Genomic DNA, 26,044 nt, shown 5'->3' with positions numbered 1-26,044 from the left:
CCACCAGGCTCCCCCGTCCCTGGGACTCTCCAGGCAAGAACATTGGAGTGGGTTGCCATTTCCTTCTCCAATGCATGAAAGTGAAAAGTGAAAGTGGAGTCACTCAGTCGTGTCTGACTGTAGCAACCCCATGGATTGCAGCCTACCAGGCTCCTCCATCCATGGGATTTTCCAGGCAAGAGTACCGGAGTGGGGTGCCATTGCCTTCTGATAAGCATAAGCAATAAGACATTTAAAATGTAGATTTTCTTTTCTGAAAATATTTTAATATCAAAATTATTTATTTAGAATCTTAGAAAGTTAGCCATACTACATATTAATATATATGTTTTGGTTCAGTAACCTTTATATCAGTGTTTGATTTAACATAATTAATTAATGATATAAATTAGTTATAAGCTTACATATAATGATACAAACTAGGAAAATTGATATGGAAATGGTGAAAGAAAGCCTCTGACTAACAAATTACTGCCTACATCATTTGAGTTCTTTTGCTGGGTAGCCAGCAGTATTGTACACATAGTAGGCACTCAGTCAACACTTAATGATAAATGAATTGAAGTAATTTCTTTGTTAATGGTTTTAGCTACTTAATCTTTGATACTTCAGTGATTCATTTGTGTCTTTTAAAGATCACCTATTAATCAGCGGTGTATGCAAGCTCACTAGCAATTGTGAAAATTGGACTTTTTTTCTGATATAAATGTTGTAAGATCCTGTTATATAAAACAATCCTATTATTATTAGTCTTACTATCCTTGATCATGAAAGTGATAGTTGCTCAGTCATGTCCAACTCTTTGTGACCCCATGGACTGTACCCACCAAGCTCCTCTGTCCGTAGAAGTCTCCAGGCAAGAATACTGGAGTGGGTAGCCATTACCTTCTGCAGAGGCTTTTCTGGACCCAGGGATGGAACCTAGGTCTCCTGCATTGCAGGTGGATTCTTTACCATCTGAACCACCAGGGAAGCCCTATTATGATGATATGATCCTGTTAAAATATGTTAGATCACATGATTTCCTGCTGCAACCCTCCAATAACTGTTCCTCTCACTCGACTTTAAAGCCATAATGGTTTATTTTTTAAATTTATTTATTTTTATTTACCTATTTATTTGGCTGTACCAAGCTTAGTTGTGGCATGTGTAATCTTAGTTCCCTGACCAAGGTTTGGACATGGGCCCTCTCATTGGGAGTATAGAGTCCTAACCACTGGACCACCAGGAAAGTCTCACCATAGCACTGTATTGATGGTCTAAAATATTTTTTACAGAGTCTGCCCTCATATACACACCACCAAAGATCCTGTCTTTTACCTCTTCTCTATAATTCTAGTCCTTCCTCAATCCTGCTCTAGTCTCTTGCTTTTCTTCAGTACCTCTTATAGAAAATCCTCTAAAACAAGACTATCTTAATGCCTCAGGACATTTGAACCACCTGTTTTTATCTCTCTGGAATGTTTTTTCTCCAGAATATGTGTGAAGCTTGCTCCCTCATCTCATTTCAGTCTTTATTCAAAGAACAGATTCTTATTACCTAATCATCAGGTTTAAAACTACAAGCACCACCCCCAATATACAATATCTTCTTCTTAATTTCTTATTCAACATTTAATTGGGCTCCCTGGTGGTAGTGCTAGTGGTGAAGAAGCCACCTGCAATGCAGGAAAAGCGGGAGATGTGGGTTTGATCCATGGATGGGGAAGATCCCCTGGAGAGAGGGCAGTGGCAACCCACTCCAATATTCTTACCTAGAGAATCCCACAGACAGAGAAGCACGGTGAGCTACAGTCCATAGGGTCACAAAGAGTTAGATATGACTTAGCACATATGTACACACTGCTTAATACCTTCAGACACTATACATTTAAGCTATTTATTATTTTTTTCCTTATTCCCTTTATTAGAAGATAAGCCCCTTGATGGAAGGATTTTGCATGTATCAGTAACATCTTTACCCCACGGCCTACAACAGAGCCCAGTACAAAGTGGATATACGCGTAATGTACACTTGCTGAATATGAGAAAATCTTCATCCTGAAACTGCCAAAATAAATTAATGATAGAGTGACGGCATTTCTTTTCATTCACTTTGAATCTTCTTGGATGAATACTCGAGCTATTTCTTTAGTATTAGCAGGAATTTAAACATCAAGAATCCAGATGGTCAGATAGAATAATGAAAGGCACATAGAAATGTGTTTTGAATTTGTGCCAACTTGGCAGCAAGCTCTGAGCAGCTTCCCGAGTTTGTATTCTTTAGAGATTCTCTCTATCTCCCTAAATAGTCTGTGGCCGCTCCTTCAAGTTAAAAAAAAGAAAAAAACAGTTTTCAAAATCTTAAATATAATTGGGATTGTGTGTCTCTGAACTTCCAGCCAATTTGATTTTTGAGAACTCATTTGGTTGTTTGATCCTGATTTTTGCGTTAGTGTTTCTATTGCTATGCATATAAATGATTTCATTCTATTTAAAGGTCATGATCTTCAGAAACCAATGCTAATGCTGCTACATGACAGCAGTAGAAAATAGGAGATGTAAATTTGGAAATATTCTGCTAAATCGTGAGATAAGAAAAATGTACAGATTGAGGATAGTATCAATGTAAAACACAAAATTTTAGAGAAGATTGGAAAATCTTTTGCTAATGAGAAGTAAATGACTTAACCAGGAAAGGCATTGAAGATTAATTCCTCAATGAACATGAAACACTGAAGCAGCTGCCTTTTGGCTTTGAAAAAGTTTGGGTTTTACAACATTGTAAGTTGAGTGTACAGAGAAGGCAATGGCACCCCACTCCAGTACTCTTGTCTGGAGAATCCCATGGATGGAGGAGCCTGGTGGGCTGCAGTCCATGGGGTCGCTAAGAGTCGGACACAATTGAGTGACTTCACTTTCATGCCTTGGAGAAGGAAATGGCAACCCACTCCAGTGTTCTTGCCTGGAGAATCCCAGGGACAGGGGAGCCTGGTGGGCTGCCGTCTATGGGGTTGCACAGAGTCGGAAATGACTGAAGCGACTTAGCAGCAGCAGCAGCAGCAAGCTGTGTGTAATGACAGGAAATGTAAGAGAAAGGAAGTTTGCTCCTACCAACACTGTAAAGAAGCTAGAGGAAGAAGCTGACATCATCACTAATACATCAGTCCTAAATAGGATGACATCATCTTGTGGAAATCATTTAAGAACTAAGGAACTTTTTATTCTATTCTTATGTCTTTGAAAGGCTTTTAGTTATTTTAAAGTAAGTTAATCTCCTTTTAAAGGCTTGTTTTCTGAAGGCAATCATTTGCCAATGTTGCCTGACCCAGAACAATTACAGCACAATATCTAAGACACAAAAACTCTGGGTTAAATTTGGAAAAATGCAATGAAATTCTGATATTCTGAATCAATAGACTAGGGCAAATTAAGGTTATAAAAGTCTAACTTCAAATCAGTGCTTCTTTTTATTTATTCACTTTTCTTTTTTAAACTGTTTTATTTGTTTTACATCCTTGATGCCCAAGGGTATTCACATCCTTGATGGCCAAGGGTACATTAAGTGCTTTACATCAATTTATTATTATGTTGAGGCAGCACTGCTGAATGGTTCATCTTATATGGAGGAAATTAAGGTATCGAGGTGTCAGATAATAAAAATAAGCTATTTTTTTTTTTTTTTGCTTGCTGAGCAAGGGAGAGCTGCAACACTGGAGCAAGTTCAAAAACGTTTTCCTGAGACCTGAAAAAAAAAGTATCAAGGAGAAATGTATTCCTCATTAAGAGAGATGTCATACATTAGTTCACTTTTTTTTTTCCTTTAGACTGGCTATTTTCCTGGTTTTCATCATTAAATCACAGGCACCGATTTCAAGGATGTTCTATGTGGGTGATGTAGGGCTCTATAAAGGGCATAAACACACTTGGGATGAGGCAGAGTTTTCCTTAAAAGAGCAGATGCATGTCTTGCCCCAAATCACTCAGGTGGTGAGTGGAGGTATTGGAATATGAAACAAAATTGTTTTGTTCTGAAGTCCTGGTTGTTGTTTTTGTTGGTTGGCTGTTGTTGTTTTCCTGTGTTAAACCCTTAACTTGAAAAACTTCTGTTTTAAAATGTAATCTTACTGTAAAGGAAGACTCAGAGGAAAAAATTCAGTAATTACAGTCCTTGGTTCACACTTAATTACCAGATTTCTCAAAAGCAAAAACAAAGGAAAAGCAAATAACAAACAAACAAAAATGCCCAACAACAAAGAAAAGTAGACTAGGTAATGATCTATTTAAGGCAGATGGAAACATTTATGTTGATTTGGTTTAAGGTTCATTCTTCCAATATTGTTGGGATTTTTTCCTAACAAACTAAGAGATTGTTAATATAAATGAAGAACTTGAGTCACAGAGAGATGAATAAATTGCCTACTGTCACACAGCTGGACAGTGTTGGGTCAAGAGTTGATCCAAGGAGTCTGACTTCAAGACCATGCTTCTATCATCTGTTATGTTTCCAAACATAAAGCTGACTTACCAAAGGGTACAGAGAGAAGAGATACTATAAGTAACTTTAATATTAATCATGATACTTGTGAATATGTTTATCACACAAATTTCCTATAACTTTTTGAATTAACTCCTGGTTTCCTTGTTCACTTGTTGTAGCAAATGCTTTCTGAAAGTGCTTCAGCTGATCGATACTGTTCTTTAAATATTCATGATATTCATAGATGTTAGTTTCGTTGTTCAGCTGCTTGTAGACTGCAGTCCATGGGTCACAAAGAGTCAGACACAACTGAGAGACTGAACTGAACAACTAGTAGAATTTGTAATATTCTGTGGTGGTGATGATTCATTGAACATGGAAAGAAATGAAGTCTTTTTACCACCGCCAATATATAACCAACTATACATATATATATATGAGAAGGAACTGGCAACCCACTCCAGTGTTGTTGCTTGGAGAATTGCATGAGCAGAGGAGGCTGGCAGTCCATGGGATTGCACGAGTCAGGGACGATTTAGCAACTAAACCACCACTGCCATATATATAAATATATACATATACACACACATATATATAAATATTTGAAGTGCCCTACTGAGAATGAATAAGCAAAACAAGACTTAATTAAAAATGTCAGATTAAGTTGCAGACAGGATCTTAGAACATTAATAAACAAAATAAGTGTTTTTTATATTGGCTTGAGATAATATTTGGTACAAAAGCATACATAGTATATATAGTTAAATGTTATATGATCTAATATGCAAAAATTTACTTTCTCATATTGATATCCTCATATGTCTTATTCCATTTTAGGTTTATTCAAAGTAGTACAGTGATAAAATTGGTCATTCCCTACCACCATATCCCAATAATTTTACGCAGGAAAAAATAAGCTTTTTGTATCCAAAATTTGCAGTTTATGGAATTAAGTTTATTCTCATCTGCCAGGAGTTTTAAAAAAATTGGTAGTTTTTTTTTGCCTTATTTTTAGTTTCATCTCCATTATATTGAAGTAATTGGTAAGAAAAAAGAAACCTTTTAAGGGCTTCCTATGAGGCCTATAGCACTTGCAGTCCTTTGATCTGGACAGATGTGGCTTCATTTCAGTTTCTTCTCTGTAAGTCTCCCAGTCCCTTCAAATGGCCTAGTAGATAGTATCCAACACAACTCCAGGGGCCTTCTCTTCCATGAGGTCTACATCTGTTTCCTAGACAACATTTATGCACGAGTGTCCCTGCAGTGACAAGGAGAGTTGGCTAAGCCCAATGCAATGCCATTGTGCTGTTTCGGCTCTAAAGTACCTGCACCCTTGTTCTCAGTTTCCCAGGCAGGAGTCAGATCTTGGCCCACTGTTCTCATCTGCTTGGAGAAACCAAGCTCTCTCAGTAGCTCCTGTGAAATTCTCCCATGAACTTGAGAATAGAAGGTAGCGCCCATCACCATTTCCCCAAGTGGACATGGAGATTCTCAGTGTAGCAATGGTTCTTTGCGTGCAAATGTCAGCTCTTTTATAGCTCTGCTCTGAGTACGAGTGGGCAGAGATCTTGAAGTAGATTTCTTTGACAATTGCCTAGGAAGATTTAGAATTTCACTTTAGGATTTTATATCCATTGGTCTTGGTGTTAAGGTAAAACTTTCATGTTAACCACTTTCTCCAGTGGTTGAAAATAGTGTTTATTATTAGAGACAAAGAAAGGAGTCAAGAGGGATAACTTTCTGTGTTCATGCTGTGTTCTTGATTCTGCATCAGCACCTTCACATAGTTGTCTGATTTAATCATCATAACTCCATGGAATTGTGACTATTCTCCCCAATTTACAGAGGAGGAAATTAACTTTCAAAGAGTAAAGTTTTTAAGGCCACACAGACACTATGGAAATAGGGATGCCTGACTGGAAAGCTCCTGTTTTTCTTGCTCCATTGCTGCAGGTAAGACATCTAAATCTAATCACCAGTGTCAGTGTAGGATTGCCCGGTTTATTTCTCCAGGAGTTACCTTCCTTTTGTAGACTTGGATGTACGCATGTCTGAGATCATTTCTCCTGCTAATGCTCTTGAACGCTGCAAACAGTCTTAACATTGGCTGAGTCTTAAAATATATATTTAAATTTTTTTTTCAGACAATAGATTTTGAAGGTTTCAAGCTATTTATGAAGACGTTCCTGGAAGCTGAGCTTCCTGATGATTTCACAACACACCTTTTCATGTCATTTAGCAACAAGTTTCCTCATTCTAGTCCAATGGTAAAAAGTAAGCCTGCTCTCCTCTCAAGTGGTAAGTCCAAGAATTTACTAAAAATCTATATAATGCAAAAAACCTCAAAGGGCAATGTCAGTACAGGTTCTCTATAAGATGAGATGATTTGCTTAGAAATTACCTTTGTTGCAGGATTTATCTTTTCAAACTAAGATTGTACAACTGAACATTAGAGAAAATATACTTTATCATTATACATCACTTGTCATTACAGTGTCTTAGAAGTCTATGTTTTAGGTAATAATTTTAAGAGATACTTCCATAAAATTTAAGAAAGTGCTCTTTTAAATGACTGGAATGTATATAATATCATATATCATACACCATGTATCATATATCATATATCAGTAGTCACAAGGCAGTTATGTCTAGAAAACATAGTATTTAATATCACTTGTTCAAATTACCAGTATTCGTTCACATTTTTAGATTTGTAACCTCAGAGTATTAATTTTCCTCTTAGATACTTAATTCAATTTTGTCACCATAGAGATGTTTAGGTCTCTTATTAGGTGTAGGTTTTAATGCATTACTATCTGTCACTAAGTATGTCACTCTCCACACAGTCAGGAAAACAGAAATCTCACTATGTTACTTTGGGGAATGTGAACTAGGAAATGGGTAAAACAGTGTTGGAGAGTTTGAAATGCAAAGATGAACACTGAGGCATGCGGAGGTACAACCACAGGAAGCAAATGCCTCCCCCAGGTTGGAGTCATCAAAACCCAGAACCTAGGAAGGAGGACCTCTTGAGCCGGAAGGCAGAGTTTGAAGGTGGGGGATTTTGCCTGGCAGATGGTGACCATCAGACTCCTGTGCAGAGGATCCTTCCTGACAGGCTCTGGTAGCTCAGACACTCAGGGAGGAGCCCACAGCCCTGGAAGTCAGACCTCTTTCAACATCACCATGGTCTCTGCAGGACTGAATGGCGGGCTGTAAGCTGCAGACTAGAGGACAGTTGCTGCTGGAACCAGGTTCTGCGAGAGTGAGATGTCGGAAAGGTCTAAGCGGAAGTGCAGGTAGAATGGCAGGAACCAAGCCCTTCTCTCTTCTCCCTTCTCAGGTCTCTTTCATGCCCTCTCTGAACCCAGCCAGATTCCATCAGTCAATGGAGAAACGTAATCTTCAGCAGTATGTCTCAAACTCTGATCTAGGACTCTTTAAGGCTTCTAAAAAAATCCTTCAGTTCAGTTCAATCGCTCAGTCGTGTCCAACTTTTTGCGCCCCATGAATCGCAGCAAGCCAGGCCTCCCTATCCATCACCAACTCCCAGAGTTCACTCAGACTCATGTGTAACAAGTTGATGATCCCATCCAGCCATCTCATCCTCTGTCAATCCCCTTCTCCTCCTGCCCCCAAACCCTCCCAGCATGAGAGTCTTTTCCAATGAGTCAACTCTTCACATGATGTAGCCAAAGAATTAGAGTTTCAGCATCAGTCCTTCCAATGAACACCCAGGACCGGTCTCCTTGAGGATGGACTGGTTGGATCTCCTTGCAGTCCAAGGAACTCTCAAGAGTCTTCTCCAACAGCACAGTTCAAAAGCATCAATTCTTCGGCGCTCAGCTTTCTTCACAGTCCAACTCTAACATCCATACATGACGACTGGAAAATACATAGCCTTGACTAGATGGATCTTTGTTGGCAAGGTAATGTCTCTGCTTTTCAATATGCTGTCTAGATTGGTCATAACTTTCCTTCCAAAGAGTAAGTGTCTTTTAATTTCATGGCTGCAATCACCATCTGCCGTGATTTTGGAGCATAGAAAAATAAAGTCTGACACTGTTTCCGCTGTTTCCCCATCTATTTCCCATGAAGTGATGGGACCAGATGCCATGATCTTCATTTTCTGAATGTTGAACTTTAAGCCATCTTTTTCACTCTCCTCATTCACTTTCATCAAGAGGCTCTTTAGTTCCTGTTCACTTTTTGCCAAAAGGGTGATGTCAACTGCATGTCTGAGGTTATTGATATTTCTCCTGGCAATCTTGATTCGAGCTTCTGCTTCTTCCAGCCCAGCGTTTCTCATGATGTACTCTGCATATAAGTTAAATAAGCAGGGTGACAGTATACAACCTTGACGTATTCCTTTTCCTATTTGGAACCAGTCTGTTTTTCCATGTCCAGTTCTAACTGTTGTTTCCTGACCTGCATATAGGTTTCTCAAGAGGCAGGTCAGGTGGTCTGGTATTCCCATCTGTTTCAGAATTTTCCACAGTTTATTGTGATCCACACAGTCAAAAACTTTGGCATAGTCAATAAAGCACAAATAGATGTTTTTCTAGAACTCTCTTACTTTTTCCATGATCCAGCGGATGTTGGCAATTTGATCTCTGGTTCCTCTGCCTTTTCTAAAACCAGCTTGAACATCTGGAATTTCACAGTTCATGTCTTGCCGATGGCTGGCTTGGAGAATTTTGAGCATTACTTTACTAGCATGTGAGATGAGTGCAATTGTGCGGTAGTTTGAGCATTCTTTGGCATTGCCTTTCTTTGGGATTGGAATGAAACTGACCTTTTCCAGTCCTGTGGCCACTGCTGAGTTTTCCAAATTTGTTGACATATTGAGGGCAGCACTTTCACATCATCATCTTTCAGGATTTGAAATAGCTCCACTGGAATTCCATCACCTCCGCTAGCTTTGTTTGTAGTGATGCTTTCTAAGGCCCATTTGACTTCACATTCTAGAATGTCTGGCTCTAGGTGAGTGATCACACCATAAATCCTTAAAGATCCCCAAACGATTTTGTTTATATGTGTGATATTTATTTCTATTTATCATATTAAAGATGACACATTCTATAAATGATAATGATCAACCCACTGTTGTTCAGTCACTGAGTCGTGTTCGACTCTTTGTGACCCCATGGATTGCAGCATGCCAGGCTTCCCTGACCTTCACCATCTCCTGGAGATTGCTCAAACTCATATCCATTGCAACGGTGATGCCATCCAACCATTTCATCATCTATTGTACCCTTCTCTTCGTGCCTTCAATGTTTCCCAGCATCAGGGTTTTTTCCAGTGAGTCAGTTCTTCACATCAGATGGCTAAAGTACTGGAGTTTCAGTTTCAGCATCAGTCCTTCCAATGAACATTCAGGACTGATTTCCTTTAGGATTGACTCGTTTGATCTCCTTGCAGTCCAAGGGACTCTCGAGAGTCTTCTCCAACACCACAGTTCAAAAGCATCAGTTCTTCAGTGCTCAACCTCCTTTATGGTCCTTCTCTCACATCCATACATGACTACTGGAAAAACTATAGCTTTGACTAGATGGACCTTTGTTGGCAAAGTAATGTCTCTGCTTTTAACATGCTGCCTAGGTTTGTCATAGCTTTTCTTCCAAGGAGCAAGCGTGTTTTAATTTCATGGCTGCAGTCATCTTCTAAGTGATTTTGTAGCCTGAAAACAGAGTCTTTCACAGTTTTCTCTGTTTCCTCATAGACTTGCCATGTAGTGATGGGACCAGAGATCATGATCTTAGTTTTTTGAATGTTGAGTTTTAAGCCAGCTTTTTCACTCTCTTTGATCTTCATCAAGAGGCTCTTTATTCCTCTTTGCTTTCTGCCATAAGGGTGGTGTCATCTGCGTATCTTAGGTTACTAATATTTCTCCTCACAATCTTGATTCCAGCTTGTGCTTCATCCAGCCAGGCATTTTTCATGATGTACTCTGCATATAAGTTAAATAAGCAGGATGACAATATACAGCGTTGGTGTCCCCAATTTGGAAACTGTCTGTTGTTCCATGTTTGGTTCTAATTGTTGCTTCTTTACCTGCATACAGGTTTTTCAGAAGGCAGGTAAGGTCATCTGCTATTTCCATCTCTTCAAGAATTTTCCACAGTTTGTTGTGATCCACTCAGTCAAAGGCTTTAGCACAGTCAACGATGCAGAAATAGGTGTTTTCTGGAATTCTCTTGCTTATTCTATGGTCCAAAGGATTTGGCAATTTGATCTCTGGTTCTTCTGCCTTTTCTAAATCCAGCTTGAACATCTGGGAGTTATCAGTTAATGTACTGTTGAAGCCAGCTTGAAGAATTTTGAGTATTACTTTGCTGGTGCAAGAGATGAGTGCAATTGTGTAGTAGTTTGACATTTTTGGCATTGCCTTTCTTTGGATTTAGAATGAAAGCCTACCTTTTTCAGTCCTGTGGCCACTGCTGAGTTTTCCAAATTTGTTGGCACATTGAATGCTGCACTTTCACAGCATCATCTTTCAGGATTTGAAATAGCTGAGCTGGAATTCCATCACCTCTACTTGCTTTGTTTGTAGTGATGCTTCCTAAGGCATACTTACCTTTGCACTCCAGGCTGTCTGGCTCTAGGTGAGTGATCACACCATCTTGGTTATCAGGGTCATTAAGATCTCTTTTGTATAGCTTCTGCTTCTGTTAAGTCCATATCCTTTCTGTCCTTTTTGTGTCCATTTTTGCATGAAATATTCCTTTGGATAAACTCCTTAGATGTTGACAACAATATTATCTTTATGAAAAATGATCATTTTCAAACTAAATAATGAAAAGGTATACATTATATTACACTGTTAGAAATGACTACTGTCCAGCTACATAGAAGACAGCTGAGTAACCACATTTGCTTCTGTGTCAACATATATGTCATGTAACCCCTTAAAAACTCCAGTGTACCCTCATGAGGAAATGAGAGTGAAAAAAGCAAATGACAGCTCAGAATCCACACTTATGCCATATTGACCTTACATATCCCCTGAGAGAGACTCAGCTATCCTATGGGAGCCACAGGTCTAGAGACTTCCTGCTCCGACATTACAGTGTAGAATATCAAAGTGTGGGTAAAGAAGTGATGGGAGTTTTACTAGTTAGCACTTGACCCAGAGAGATGGTATGGGGAGGGAGGTGGGAGGGGAGTTCAGGACTGAGAACACGTGTACACCTGTGGCGGATTCATGTTGATGTATGGCAAAACCAATACAGTATTGTAAAGTAAAATAAAATAAAGTCTGAAAGAATAAAATAAATAAAATAACAACAACAAAAAATAAAACATGTAATTAAGAAATAGATGATTGAGTCATAAACCAAAAGTGAGCAATCTGATGAAGAGTCCACACTGTTAAGTCTTATACTGTACGCCTTCCCTTTCTTTTAGAAAAGTCATATATTTTTCCTTGAGTAATTATGTTGTTCCCTGCTTTTTAAACGGAGAAGGCAATGGCACCCCACTCCAGTACTCTTGCCTGGAAAATCCCATGGATGGAGGAGCCTGGTGGGCTGCAGTGCATGAGGTCATGAAGAGTCAGACATGACTGAGCGACTTCTCTTTTACTTTTCACTTTCACGCCTTGGAGAAGGAAATGGCAACCCACTCCAGTGTTCTTGCCTGGAGAATCCCAGGGACGGGGGAGTCTAGTTGGCTGCCATCTATGGGGTCACACAGAATCAGACACGACTGAAGTGACTTAGCAGCTGCTTTTTAAAACAGATGTACACCTTTCATATGTGATATTTTGATCCCTTTGAAATATTAAACAATTAATATGCCTTTACCCATCAAATATTTTAGTTCCTCAAATAATTCCCCATATCTCATGAAGTGAGAGGACTCCCCACACTTGCTGATTCTCTGAGTGGAATTCATTTAGTTTATTCTGATGTATCTGTTTCAGCTTACCAGTGTTCTGTGCTGCATATTTTTAAATGGTACAGATTCTTACTTGGATCTAGAGATTAAAACTTCTGTATTCTCTGTTTCATTCTATAAATGGTTTGCACATTCAGACATAGCAAAGTTGTCCCTTATTTAAATTTACATGAGCAAGCAATACTGTCCTTGGTTTTTGAAAAAAAAAAAAAAACAAACAGCGGGAATATTTTTTGATATGTTCTCTCTCTGAGTCAACAGATTCAGACTAATTGTGTCAGACTTGGAAGAAAGAGACAAGTTGAATTATTTTGGTAGTTTCATAAGGAATTCAAGTCTCAAACCCTCTTTTCTTTAGATAGCATATAGTAAGTGCTACATGTAAGATGCCAAATTTACAAGGAGTAGAGATCAAATGGGGTTTCAAAATGGGGAAAAAATAAGGACTAACAGCTTGTACTTCATTTGGGATAATCACACATTCTGCAAAGACCTGCTTGAAAGGAATTATAAGGTAGGCTATGTAACTCTTATACCACAAGAATAAATTAAACCATGATGCCTTTTCAAAACATGGCCTCCAATTTTAAAACATAGGTGCATAGTGTCCTTGGTAGCACTCTTTCTCATTCTATGTACTTTGCAGGATTACCTTCGATAGTTCTTTTTTTTTTTTCCCCTGGGAAATAAAGAACACTGGATAATAATAAAATTTTCAAGATCTGGGGTAACCTTGACTCAGAAACCATATATATATATAATTCCTTGAGACTTAAAATAATCTAAGTTATCTACATAAGATGTATTCATGTTTGAAAACAAATCACAAATTATTATTGAATAATGAGGTGCTATAATCTGCTTTGTTGATCCCTCTGAGAATTCATCTGTTTCATCACCACATTACCATCAGGAATATGATAGCCATTTTTGATTATATAGACTGAATAATAAGAACTTCTTAACAGGAAGACATACATTTTAAAAGGAAAAACTATTGTTCTTATTAATGAACAATGATCATGTATTTGGTAAAAGTAAAATACTTAGTTTTTATAGAATAAAATATTTTAAGATAAACATAAGTAAGTATAAGGAGAAGGCAATGGCACCCCACACCAGTACTCTTGCCTGGAAAATCCCATGGACGGAGGAGCCTGGTAGGCTGCAGTCCATGGGGTCACTAAGAGTCGGACACGACTGAGCGACTTCACTTTGACTTTTCACTTTCATGCATTGGAGAAGGAAATGGCAACCCACTCCAGTGTTCTTGCCTAGAGAATCCCAGGGATGGGGGAGCCTGGTGGGCTGCTGTCTATGGGGTCGCACAGAGTCGGACAGGACTGAAGCAACTTAGCAGCAGCAGCAGCAGGTATAAGTGTTTTGAGTGTGTAGGTAGTTGTGTTTGTTGAACTTGTAAAGCCTAATGATCCACCTGGCATTTCATGTAGCAGATGATATATTGTTTTGGAACATTTTGTTGCCGATAAGTGCCTCTTATCACATATTTAAACACATGATGATTAATTCTATTGTTCCCATGTTGTACTCTTAGTTTTTGAATGTATCTCCTATGTACCATCTTTCCACCTTTCCCATAACCTCTTCTGCTTCATTGTAAATGCCAAATCCTTCATCCCAAATCTCTTTACTATTCCAATGACCCATTTCTCATTTTACCCTCTCTAGAATCTATCACTTGAACTATTACCTTTACAAAAAGGTTTTCTCATTTGGAATCCCTTTTTTTTTTCTTCCTTTCAAGAGGCTCACAAACCCTCAGTCATGGATCACTATTATGATCCCATATTTCAGTCCCTACGATTTGAACACAACATAACCAGAGAGAAATCTCATAAATACACAGATTTTTGCCACTATAAATTCCCAACACCAGGTATCTTTTCCCTTCTATTTTTTGATTGGGGTTTAACTGCTTGACAAGGTTGTGTTGGTTTCTGCTATGCAACAACATGAATCAGTCATTAGGATACGTGTATCCCTTCTCTTCAGAGCCTCCCTCCCAGTCTCTATCCCTCCCTCCCTCCAGGTCATCACAGAGCACAGAGCTGAGTTCCCTGTGCTGTACCTCAGCTGCCTGCTGCTGCTGCTAAGTCGCTTCAGTCGTGTCCAATTCTGCCCGACCCCACAGATGGCAGCCCACCAGGCTCCTCCGTCCATGGGATTTTCCAGGCAAGAGTACTGGAGTGGGGTGCCATTGCCTTCGCCACAGCTTCCTGCTAGCTATCTAATTTACTCATGGTGACTGAACACCCACGGGCTTCCCTGGTTGCTCAGTGGTAAAGAATCTGCCCCACAGTGCAAGAGATGCTTGTTCGATCCCTGGTTGGGGAAGATCCCTGGAGAAGCAAATGGCAGCTCACTCCAGTATTCTTGCCTGGGAAATGCCATGGACAGGGGAGCCTGGTGGGCTCTAGTCCACTGGGTCTCAAAGATAATGGATACAGCTTAGCAACTAAAGAACAACAGGCTAACACCCAGTATTAACAGTCTTAACACCTCTTCAGCTTTAAAAAAAAGAAAAAAAATCTATTCTGAAAAGTATTTATTCTTGTTCTCATCTCCTAGATCAATTAGATTAAACTTTTGAAACCTCCTTTAGTTTATTCGTATCTTTCCCCTTACTCTCAACAGATGACATTTATTTTTTAACATCACACACACACACAGCAGGCATTGTCTAACATAAAATGCCTCAGTTATTTCTCACACAATCCAAAACTCTTTATTACCCTTTCGGAGAACGTATATTACTATATTCCAGATGGAGCCCTTTGTCTGAGTGTTCCATAAGGAATCAAACTAATTGTATCTGAAAGTCAAATAATTATATTCTACCCAAATCTGCTTCTATGCCTATCTTCTGTCTTGGTGAATGGAACCTGAGTATTTATCAATTTCCCTACCTGAAAATCTTGGACTCTCCCTACCCTTCACTGCTTTTCTCCTCACTTTTATTTAATCGAAAAGTGCTCTCTGTTACTCCTTGTAACTTCTTCTTCTCAAACGTTCTGCCAGTGTCATTTGATTCATTGTGTCATAGACTTTTAGTTAGCATGACTCCCAGGCCCTACCCTTCTGTGTGCAAAATGGTTTTTCTAACACAGCAGTGTGATAATATTATTTTGAGGTTCTGGCTTTCACTGTCACCTGCTGGAATGTTCTTTAAACCTTTATTTTCCAAGTAAACGTAAATCCTAGTTATTTAAAGTCAATTAAAGCTGAGTTCCTTTGCTTTGGGGATGGTACGGGAGAGGTCTGAGTACAAGGTAGTCCTAATCTTTCTGCCTCCCTCCTACACCCTCATTGCCACCCCCTTCCCCAGGCTGGATACACCCCCTCCTGAAGTGCCCTTGCTGAGCCTCCAGGGCCTGGGCAGGACAGTTAAGAAGGTGACAAAGTCTGAGTTTCATAGCATTAAGTCCATGCCATGGGCTTCCCTTGTGGCTCAGCTGATAAAGAATCCACCTGCAATGCAGGAGACCTGGGTTCAATCCCTGGGTTCAGAAGATCCCCTGGAGAAGGGAAAGGCTACCCACTCTAGTATTCTGGCCTAGAGAATTCCATGGACTGTATAATCCTTGGGGTCACAAAGAGGACACAACTGAGTGACTTTCACCTCACTCAGGAGGTTTCCCAGATGGCCCTAGTGGTAAAGAACCCATCTGCCAGTGCAGGAGACCTACCAGATACATGTGCTGTCCCTGGGCGGGAAGATCCCCTGGAGGAGGGCATGGCAAGGCACTCCGGTATTCTTGCCTGGAGAATTGCATGGACAGAGGAGCCTGGTGGGCTACAGTCCATGGAGTCGCAAAGAGCTGGGCGTGACTGAGCACACACGCAGGCGTGCACATCAGCTGACATAGTCGGCCTCCAGCCCTCACTCTCTGTCTCCTTGCCCCATGCACCCAGATCCTTTTCATGTCCAACTGTTAGCTGTGACTTAACACGAGCTTTGCTTACTCAGGACTCTGAACTTTTCTGCATGATGCTTCCTCTGCCCTTATTTCACAGCAAACACCATTCCTTCATGTCTCAGAGAGCGCTTCATTCTAATTCAAGAGGATATGCTGTGTTCCATATTAGGGGTGCAGTGATGGGAGAGATGGGGTCCCTAGAGAATGCAGCTGGGAAGCACCCTGGGCACCCTTGTGAAAGTCCCACCATCTGCCGCTTGCAGGATAGCTGGCATATCCATGCCTGTCTCTAGCTCCCACCTGTGACTGTTGTAGCTCATGCATTCCTGGAAATAATGCATTTCAGCTAAATATTACTTCTTTTTGTGTAAGATAGCAATTCAAAGTAGATATTTGTGACATTTGTAACCTTCCTTTCTCTAATAATAGGGCAATTAGAAGAGGAGGTTGTATGGTTTATTAGATGCTTCAAACACTCATTCTGTATATTCCTGTTGGGCTCCCAGGGTCCAGAATATTAACTTTATAACAGAAAAGTGAAGTGAAGTGAAGTCTCTAGCTCTTTGCGACCCCATGGACTGTAGCCCGCCAGGATTTTCCATCCATGGAATTTTCCAGGCATGAGTACTGGAGTGGGTTGCCATTTCCTTCTCCAGGGGATCGTCCCAACCCAGGGATTGAACCCGGGTCTCACTCATTCCAGGCAGATGCTTTACCATCTGAGCCACCAGGGAATCTCCCTTATAAGAGTAAACGTTCTTTATTAGCCATCAGTTCTGTTCAGTTCCTCAGTTGCCTCCGACTCTTTGCGATGCCATGTGGTGCTGAAAATTATAAAACTACACAATTGGATAATAAACTTTGTCAGTCCACTAGAGGCTGTCCCTGAGTGTCCTTTTCAGAGTGCGGTTCTCCGAGCCTTACAGTCTCCGACTCTTTGCGATGCTATGGACTGCAGCACACCAGGCCTCCCTGTCCATCACCAACTCCGGGGGTTTACTCAAACTGATGTCCATTACACTGGTGATAGCATCCAACCATCTCACCTTCTGTCGTCCCCTTCTCCTCCTGCCTTCAATCTTTCCCAACATCAGGGTCTCTTCAAATGAGTCAGCTCTTAGCATCTGGTGGCCAAAGTATTAGAGTTTCAGCTTCAACATCAGTCTTTCCAATGAATATCCAGGACTGATTTCCTTTACTATGGACTGGTTGGATCTCCTTGCAGTCAAGGGACTCTCAAGAGTCTTCTCCAACACCGCAGTTCAAAAACATCAATTCTTCAGCACTCAACTTTCTTTATAGTCCAAATTTCACATCCCTACGTGACCACAGGAAAAACCATAGCCTTGACTAGACGGACCTTTGTTGGCAAAGTAATGTCTCTGCTTTTGAATATGCTATCTAGCTTGGTCATAACTTTTCTTCCAAGGAGTAAGTGTCTTTTAATTTCATGGCTGCAGTCACCATCTGCAGCGATTTTGGAGCCCCCCCCCAATTTCTGCCACTGTTTCCATTGTTTCCCCATCTATTTGCCATGATATGATGGGACCTTGCTGCTGCTAAGTCGCTTCAGTCGTGTCCAACTCTGAGCGACCTCATAGACGGCAGCCCACCAGGCTCCCCCGTCCCTGGGATTCTCTAGGCAAGAACAGTGGAGTGGGTTGCCGTTTCCTTCTCTAATGCATGAAAGTGAAAAGCCAAAGTGAAGTTGCTCAGTCATGTCTGACTCTTAGCGACCCCATGGACGGCAGCCTATCAGGCTTCTCCATCCGTGGGATTTTCCAGGCAAGAGTACTGGAGTGGGGTGCCATTGCCGTCTCCGATGGGACCTTAGGTCAGTGTAAAATTTAGGTGGTTATTTCTTATTAGCTGTTTTATAGGGTACAAAGAGACCATTTTCCTAGTATCCTTTAAATCAGATCTTGCAGTGAATTGACCAGTTGTGCCATATAATTATTCATTTTACTATTCATTAATTCATGCATATATTTCTTTTCCAAAACATACTATGTGTCAGGAATTCCATAAGGAACAGAGGATCCTTTAGAGTCAGGGAGGAAAACAGGCAGTTAGGTGATCAATTATCTAACAGTAAAATAAATACTCCCCTCTATTTATCAGGAGTGTCTGAGATTTGAACCATAAATTTAAAATATCCAGGTTAGCTAGAGGTAGGGGTAGGTATGAGTGGCAGTGGATTGGAAGTTCCAGGGATAGAAAGCAACCTGTACATTTCTCTTTAAATATTAAAATCGTGTCCCATCACAGTACAGAGCACAAACTTTAAGACGGTCAATATTTATTTATTCAAAAATATTTACTGATCACTTACAATGTGCCAGGTACTATTAAAATTACTGGGAGTACATCGGTGACCAAAATAGAACTAACCTTCCCATAGTCACTTACATTCTAGTGGGGAAACAAAGACTAATAAAAAAGTTAAAAAAAATTATATCAGGTTGGATGGTAATGAGTGCTTTTGGCAATAATGAATCAGGAACTGTGGGTAGAGGCTGAGGATGAATGAAAGTCCTAGGTTTCGCAAGGTTGATTGAAACTGGGATGAGGGTCAGAAGGAGGTAATTTTTGATGGTGCCAGAGTGGATAGTAGTCATGACTTTGGAAGTATTGGGCTCAGCCTGGAGATAGGGTTGGGGGAGGGGTTCTGGCAGGATGAGAGTCCTGATGGCCTTTGGAATGGGCAAGAAGGTAGGCTTTTTGGGTACCCTGAGAGACCTAGGCTGGGCTTTGACTCATTTAGACTGGGACAGATGACATGATCAGAGCACAGATGAGTTGGGTAGCCAGGATCCCATGGTGGAGAGCGTTGTCCATCATGCTGCGTTTTGAATGTTATCCAGAAGAAAATAGAGAGCTGTGGAAAGGATGTAAGGCAGAAAATACCCACTGTCAGGTGTGTGGAAGCTATCGTGGAGGCAGATGAGGTTGAGAGTATAAAAAAGATTGAGAATAATAAACACCATTTCTGACAAACGTTAAGGTACTTTTCATCTTGGGTCCGCGCTCATTGCCTGTTTGATGTGGCCACAGCACAGTGGATTTGTTCTGAGATGCTCCATTATCAATAATGGTATTTCATTCTTGTCATATTGTCTGCATAACCAAACAGTCGTACCACAAGGGCTTGTTTTAGACAGAAAAGGTGAAGCAAATCCTTTTGGTTCATAAGGAGGTTAATCAACTTAAGAACAGAAAATTGTATAGTGAAAATGAGGTACTTAAACTTTGGGAAAATGTTCCTTTGCCGAATGACCTTGCTGAATGTTCTTGCCAGAAGACACACTTCATTAATTGTGCTGAGAAGAAAGTATTACTCTTATCAGGACTGTCTTAAGGATATTCAGTGGATGTGTGTGTGTTTGTGTGTATTTACTGTAAAGTAGTTTTATAGGTCTTTTGTGTCTAATAAGCTATTCAGTTTCCACCATGCAAACATAGGCGGGGCAGTTGCCCCCAAACGCAAACTGAACACAGTTCACGATGATGTAACTATGAGATGAGTAGATTCTTGGCACACAGTAGGCCATTTTAAAGATATTTGAGCATTTATTAATGTAGATATACTTTATTGATAATAATGATTAGAGTCTGTGCAGTTTATGTGCCTACATACATATGCTTTAGAAATAAAGATAAGAGAATTTTTATACACTGGCCAACTAGCATTTATATATCTACCATTACATTTTTTGTACCTCTATAGTGCCAAATTCAGACTTCTAATTAGTACTATTATTAGTAGTAATGCTTACATTATGTTACTCCAATAAATCTTGTATCCTGAAACCCTATAAGGGCAATATAATATTTATTAGTTTCAGTGCAGTTCAGTCACTCAGTCGTGTCCGACTCTTTGCGACCCCATGAATCGCAGCACGCCAGGCCTCCCTGTCCATCACCAACTCCCAGAGTTCACTCAAATTCATGTCCATCAAGTCAATGATGCCATCAGCCATCTCATCCTCTGTTGTCCCCTTCTCCTCCTGCCCCCAATCTCTCCCAGCATCAGAATATTTTCCAATGAGTCAACTCTTCTCATGAGGTGGCCAAAGTATTGGAGTTTCAGCTTTAGCAACAGTCCTTCCAAAGAACACCCAGGACTGATCTCCTGTAGGATGGACTGGTTGGATCTCCTTGCAGTCCAAGGGACTCTCAAGGGTCTTCTCCAACACCACAGTTCAAAGGCATCAATTCTTCACTGCTTAGCTTTCTTCATAGTCCAACTCTCACATCCATACATGACCACTGGAAAAACCATAGCCTTGACTAGATGGACCTTTGTTGGCAAAGTAATGTCTCTGCTTTTCAATATGCTATCTAGGTTGCTCATAACTTTCCTTCCAAGGAGTAGTGAAGTGAGTGAAGTCGTTCAGTCGTGTCTGACTCTTTGCAACCCCATGGACTGTAGCCTCCCAGGCTCCTCTGTCCATTGGATTTTCCAAGCAATAGTACTGGAGTGGATTGCCATTTCCTTCTTCAAGGAGTAAGTGTCTTTTAATTTCATGGCTGCAGTCACCATCTGCAGTGATTTTGGAGCCCCCTAAAAATAAAGTCAGCCACTGTTTCCATTGCTTCCCCATCTATTTCCCATGTGATGGGACCAGATGCCATGATCTTTATTTTCTGACTGTTGAGCTTTAAGCCAACTTTTTCACTCTCCTCTTTCACTTTCATCAAGAGGCTGTTTAGTTCCTCTTCACTTTCTGCCATAAGGGTGGTGTCATCTGCATATCTGAGGTTATTGATATTTCTTCTGGCAATCTTGATTCGAGCTTCTGCTTCTTCCAGCCCAGCGTTTCTCATGATGTACTCTGCATATAAATTAATTAAGCAGGGTGATAATATACAGCCTTGACATACTCCTTTTCCTATTTGGAACCAGTCTGTTGTTCCATGTCCAGTTCTAACTGTTGTTTCCTGACCTGCATTTAGGTTTCTCAAGAGGCAGGTCAGGTGGTCTGTATTCCCATCTGTTTCAGAATTTTCCACAGTTTATTGTGATCCACACAGTCAAAGGCTTTGGCATAGTCAATAAAGCAGAAATGAATGTTTTTCTGGAACGCTCTTGCTTTTTCCATGATTCAGCGGATGTTGACAGTTTGATCTCTAGTTCCTCTGCCTTTTCTAAAACCAGCTGGATTAGTTTGCAGAGCTTCAAATCAATCATAGGTATCGTTTACTTTGTGATGTGTTCTAAAAATATTTAGTAGCAAGCTAGAAAATATGCCATGATATTAGGTATTTGCTTTTAGGCGCTAGAACAGAAGCCCTATGAAAATGGGATTTTCATCTGTGTTGTTCAATATTTGATCTCCTGTGCCTAGAACCTAGTTTTACATGAATAACACTAAAGGTCTTTAATATGTATTTAGGTTTGGGACTTCCTGGTGGCTCAGCAGTAAAGAATCCACTTACCAATGCAAGAGACAGTGTTTTTTGTTTTTTGTTTTTTTTTTTTAATCCCTCTGTTGGGAAGATCCCCTGAAGAAGGAAATGGCAACCCACTCCAGTTCTTGCCTGGGAAATCCAGAGAGCTTGCTAGGCTACAGTCCATGGGCTTGTAAAAGAGTTAAACATGATAGTGACCAAACATAACAACAACATGGTTATAAAGGATATGCTAGTTGTATACCTATTAAACGAAAAGAAAAATCATTCATAATCCATTTCCCTCTGAGAAAATGCATGTAAAGATTTGGTAAATATGTATTTGTATGTGTGCATGCTCATACATGCAAGCCATTGTATACAGTCTTTTCACAAACCAGTATTAAATAGATGGCCCAAGGACTGATCTGAATGGAAGGTGAACATTTAAGAGCTCTCAGCCATGGCTAGGATCTCTAATTTCGTTCCAGAAGTTTATGAAATAATCAATATAGGTACTCTTGAGAGTCTTGAAAACCAGTCTTAAAAGGTCATTTATTGAGAGGCAGGAGACAGATTTCACCGATTTGGTTTTTGCTCTCTAGCGCTACAAAAGTATACTTAAAGCTTGAAATAATCCTGCATCAGGTTGCCTTTTAAATTGTGGGTACACAACCGGTCTTTGTTTTCTTGAATGCAAAATGGAAATAATATATGTCTTACTGGGTCGTGTGAGACTCAAAAATGTAATTTACATTAACAATGCCGGCTATTACTGTTATTCACAAATAGGTCATTTTTCTGTATTTCAGTTTGGCAAATACAGAATAAAGATCAAATTCAGTGTAGTCTTTTCCCCCTTACAATATCATACATCCAGAAAGAGCATAGTAAAATTTAAAGAGTATTATTAGGGACTTCCCTGGTGTTACAGTGGATGAGAATCTGCCTGGCAGGGCAGGAGACATGGGTTCGATTCCTGGTCCAGGAGGATCCCATATGCGATGGAGTGACTAAACCCATTGGCCCCAAATACTGAGCCAGTGCTCTAGAGCCTGAGGGCCACAACTGCTGAAGCCTTGTGGGCCCGAGAGCCCATGCTTAGCCAAAAAAGAAGCGCCGCATGAGAAGCCTGTACACCGCACCTAGAGAGTAGCCCCCACTCACCTCAGCTAGAGAGAAGCCTGCATGCAGCAATGAAGACCCAGCACAGCCAAATTAGTTAATTCCTTAAATAAAAATAAAAAGTATTATGGAGATTTCATTTTAATATGACAAATACAGGAATTTTGGTAACATGACTTTTCACATGTGGTGGTTTAATTCCCACACTTAGAGTATATTTAGGGAACTGAGATTAATTCAACCAACTCTCAATACACTGCCTGTGGACAGACAATGTGTCTGCACTGTGCCTGCACTGTGGTTGCCACTAGCTCAAGGTAGCACTGAAATCTAAATTCAACAATCAATTAAAACAACTCAGTTCTTTACTCAAATACCAGCCACGCTCTAAACAACTATGTGTGGTTAATAGCACTGTTAAACAGTGCAATGTACAGAACATTTTTATCACTGCAGAATATTATACTGGTCAGGACTGAGAGAAAAGTCTTGTTTTTACTGCTTTTTGAAAAGAGCCAGAAGTTTGAAATAAGATGTGCTTGTATGCTCAGTCGCTGAGTCGTGTCTGACTCTTTGTGACCCCTGGGATTGCCAGGCTCCTCTGTCCATGAGACTTTGCGGGCATAAGTACCGGAGCGGATGGCCATTTCCTTCTCCAGGTGATCTTCCTGACTCAGGGACTGAACTCACATCTCCTGTGTCTTCTGCGCTGGCCAGAATATTCTTTACCACTGAGCCACCTGGGAAACCTCGATATGTGATTATACTATGTGATAAACTGCTTGAGAAGCCTGACAAATTTCTGCAAATTGAACCAGTATAAAAACTGAAAAAACCAAATTACCAGAGTGTTTTCTTGCGTGATAGCTTCAGAATTTTAATTTGTGTTATTAGCTTTGAATATTTCATTTTAATAGAGGACGGGAAAGAATGGAGATAACACTACCGTTTTCATTATCTGGAATGCTAGTGTTTGAAAATAAAATAAACTGGAGCAGAGACGGAAATTGAACATGTACCAAGACAGATTTGCTAATAATTGAACCTTGAGACTGGAATTAAATGTATCTAATAGAATAGAACCTTTAAAATCATTGTTTCAAGAAATGGAGTATCCATATCAGAATACAATGAAAATAAGGTGTTTAAAGAATTTGTTAGTTATAAACAATATTCAATTTGACTAATGTTAGTTATTTTTGTACTTAAACCTTTGCAGAGAAGAATGTTTATATATATGTATACATATATATAAAATCATCATAAAAGCAGAAAAATGCCATCAGAGTACAGTTTAATTATTCCCAACAAAATTAATAGACTCTAATTGCCATGCTTATTTTTCACTTTATTTTGTACTTTGTTGTACCTTGTAAAATATATTATATGTGTATAGCTATATATGGGTCTGTGGACATAAATGGCATATGTGCAGATGTATACTCTTCACTTTTGTGGGGAAATATTTAAAGAAGTATAACCTTGGGCAAGTCAGAGAATGTGTGAATTTGGGTGTCAATCACATGATCTTCAGAACTAAATATTGACCGCTTGAGGCAAAACAAATACACCTTGCTTTTATACCTAGCTTCACGTACAGTTCCAGTTGCGAAGAGAGAGTTTCGCCAGCGATTGGATGGGTTAAAACGGGCTTTGTTAAAGGGAAGTAGGCTTTTGAGCCTCTTCTTCAGAGGCTATTACTGCTAAAGAGAATTGGGGATTTCCATTTACCATCTCACTTCATGAGATGCTGTAGGCAGGAAACCAGGCTTGCTATGTTCATTTGCCGTTTGCAATCTCCTGTGTTTTCTGTATAACCCTTAGCACAAACTGCTTAAAAGGAAAAAGACTTTTCTCCAGGGAAGTGTACTTTCTGAGAGATGAGTAAGTACTGGGTAAGACCTACAGCCAAATTTAGGGACAGGAAAAAAAATTTTACAGGGTAGAGTACAGATGTAAAAATAACCTCTATGAAGACAGATTGAGGCCCTATGACCTGTTTTCAAAATACTAAATGAAAAAATAAACATTTTCATCACATAAGAAAAAGTGAGCTGATCTAAGGGAGAAGGTTAGGGCAAGAACCATCCCAAGCGTTTTTAATGCAATACCTCGAGATTTAGTAGTAGTCCAGCTCTCTCTCTATTTTTTTGTTGTTGTAAAGTAATTGTGAAAAAGGCCTTTGACATTTTATTTGTTTTCTCTGATGCACCCTATAAATCTTTGCAAAAAGTATACATGTTACCTCTCAAATTTAGCTGAAATTGGGCTTAAGGAAAATTGGATTCATTCTTCCTTGTATGTTGTCATATATGCCCATAATTTCTTTTTAAATAACTTTTCAATTCTTTTATATGTGAAATTAAGGTGCAATTCAAAGCATCATACAACTTTTAGTTTATAACATATCATGAATTGCAAATGGCAAATGGTCCTTTTGTCAAGCAGAAACAATTTTAGTAGAGTAACATGTTTCTTGACCAAAAGTAGTATTAAATTTAAATTATACATTTGTGTTTATGTTCAGTATGTACATTACATACAAGAAAGGCAAGCAGAAAACTGTGATACTCATGTTCTCCAAATTTTCATGTTCAGTATTATGAAAACTGATACTGAGGTACCATAACCTTCGTTTTATAAATAAAGATGATCATAAATGAAAAGATGTAAGTGAAAATGGATACTTTTTGTCTTTCTTCCAGATGAATGTGACAACACACGCTTTTTAGTCTTTCTTATTTTGTGCTGAGTTGTGGTGTAAAAGAATTAAATGTAATTTATTAAATCAGTGCCATAAAGGGGGAGCATGGAAGAGAGGATTAGCTCATCATGCAGGATGAGTTAGGTCATAGTTTATCCAACCGTAATTCAAGTGCTGTATTCTCCAAGTCTGGAAGTTATGGCCATGTGAAGGATCAGTGCCAAAAAGTCTTTTATCATAGACTGAAACTGCTTATTCCTGCAGCTGGTGAGGCTTTAGATGGTTAGTTAGAAGTAGTCAGGTATTTTCTTTTTAAAGCTCAGGATTATCTTCTATTTTCTGCCCTTGGTTTATAAAAGTGACCATATTACTTTGCATTGGCTATACAGTGACACTTTGTCAAGGGGGGGAAATCAATTTATAATGTATGTATGTGTACATGTATATATGTGTGTGTGTATATCTTTTTCAATAACGGTAAACAGAAGTAGCATTAATGTGAAGCATAGAGTTATATTTGAACTA

General features: G+C 39.6%; 1 protein-coding gene across 15 annotated transcripts in view; it reads left to right on the top strand.

Moving 5' to 3' along the window:
• Positions 1–26,044, top strand: part of DGKB (diacylglycerol kinase beta) — a 1,339,752-nt gene that overhangs the window by 657,806 nt on the left and 655,902 nt on the right. For all 15 annotated transcript variants that reach the window (XM_060414944.1, XM_060414942.1, XM_042248425.1 and 12 more), the window contains one exon: positions 6,604–6,757. In XM_060414944.1, coding sequence (XP_060270927.1) covers positions 6,604–6,757 — 154 coding nt within the window. The remainder of the gene's footprint in view (positions 1–6,603; positions 6,758–26,044) is intronic.

The sequence above is a fragment of the Ovis aries genome, chromosome 4 (genome assembly GCF_016772045.2).
Source record: "Ovis aries strain OAR_USU_Benz2616 breed Rambouillet chromosome 4, ARS-UI_Ramb_v3.0, whole genome shotgun sequence".
Lineage (NCBI taxonomy): Eukaryota > Metazoa > Chordata > Mammalia > Artiodactyla > Bovidae > Ovis > Ovis aries.
This window is presented reverse-complemented; position numbering and strand designations above follow the sequence as displayed.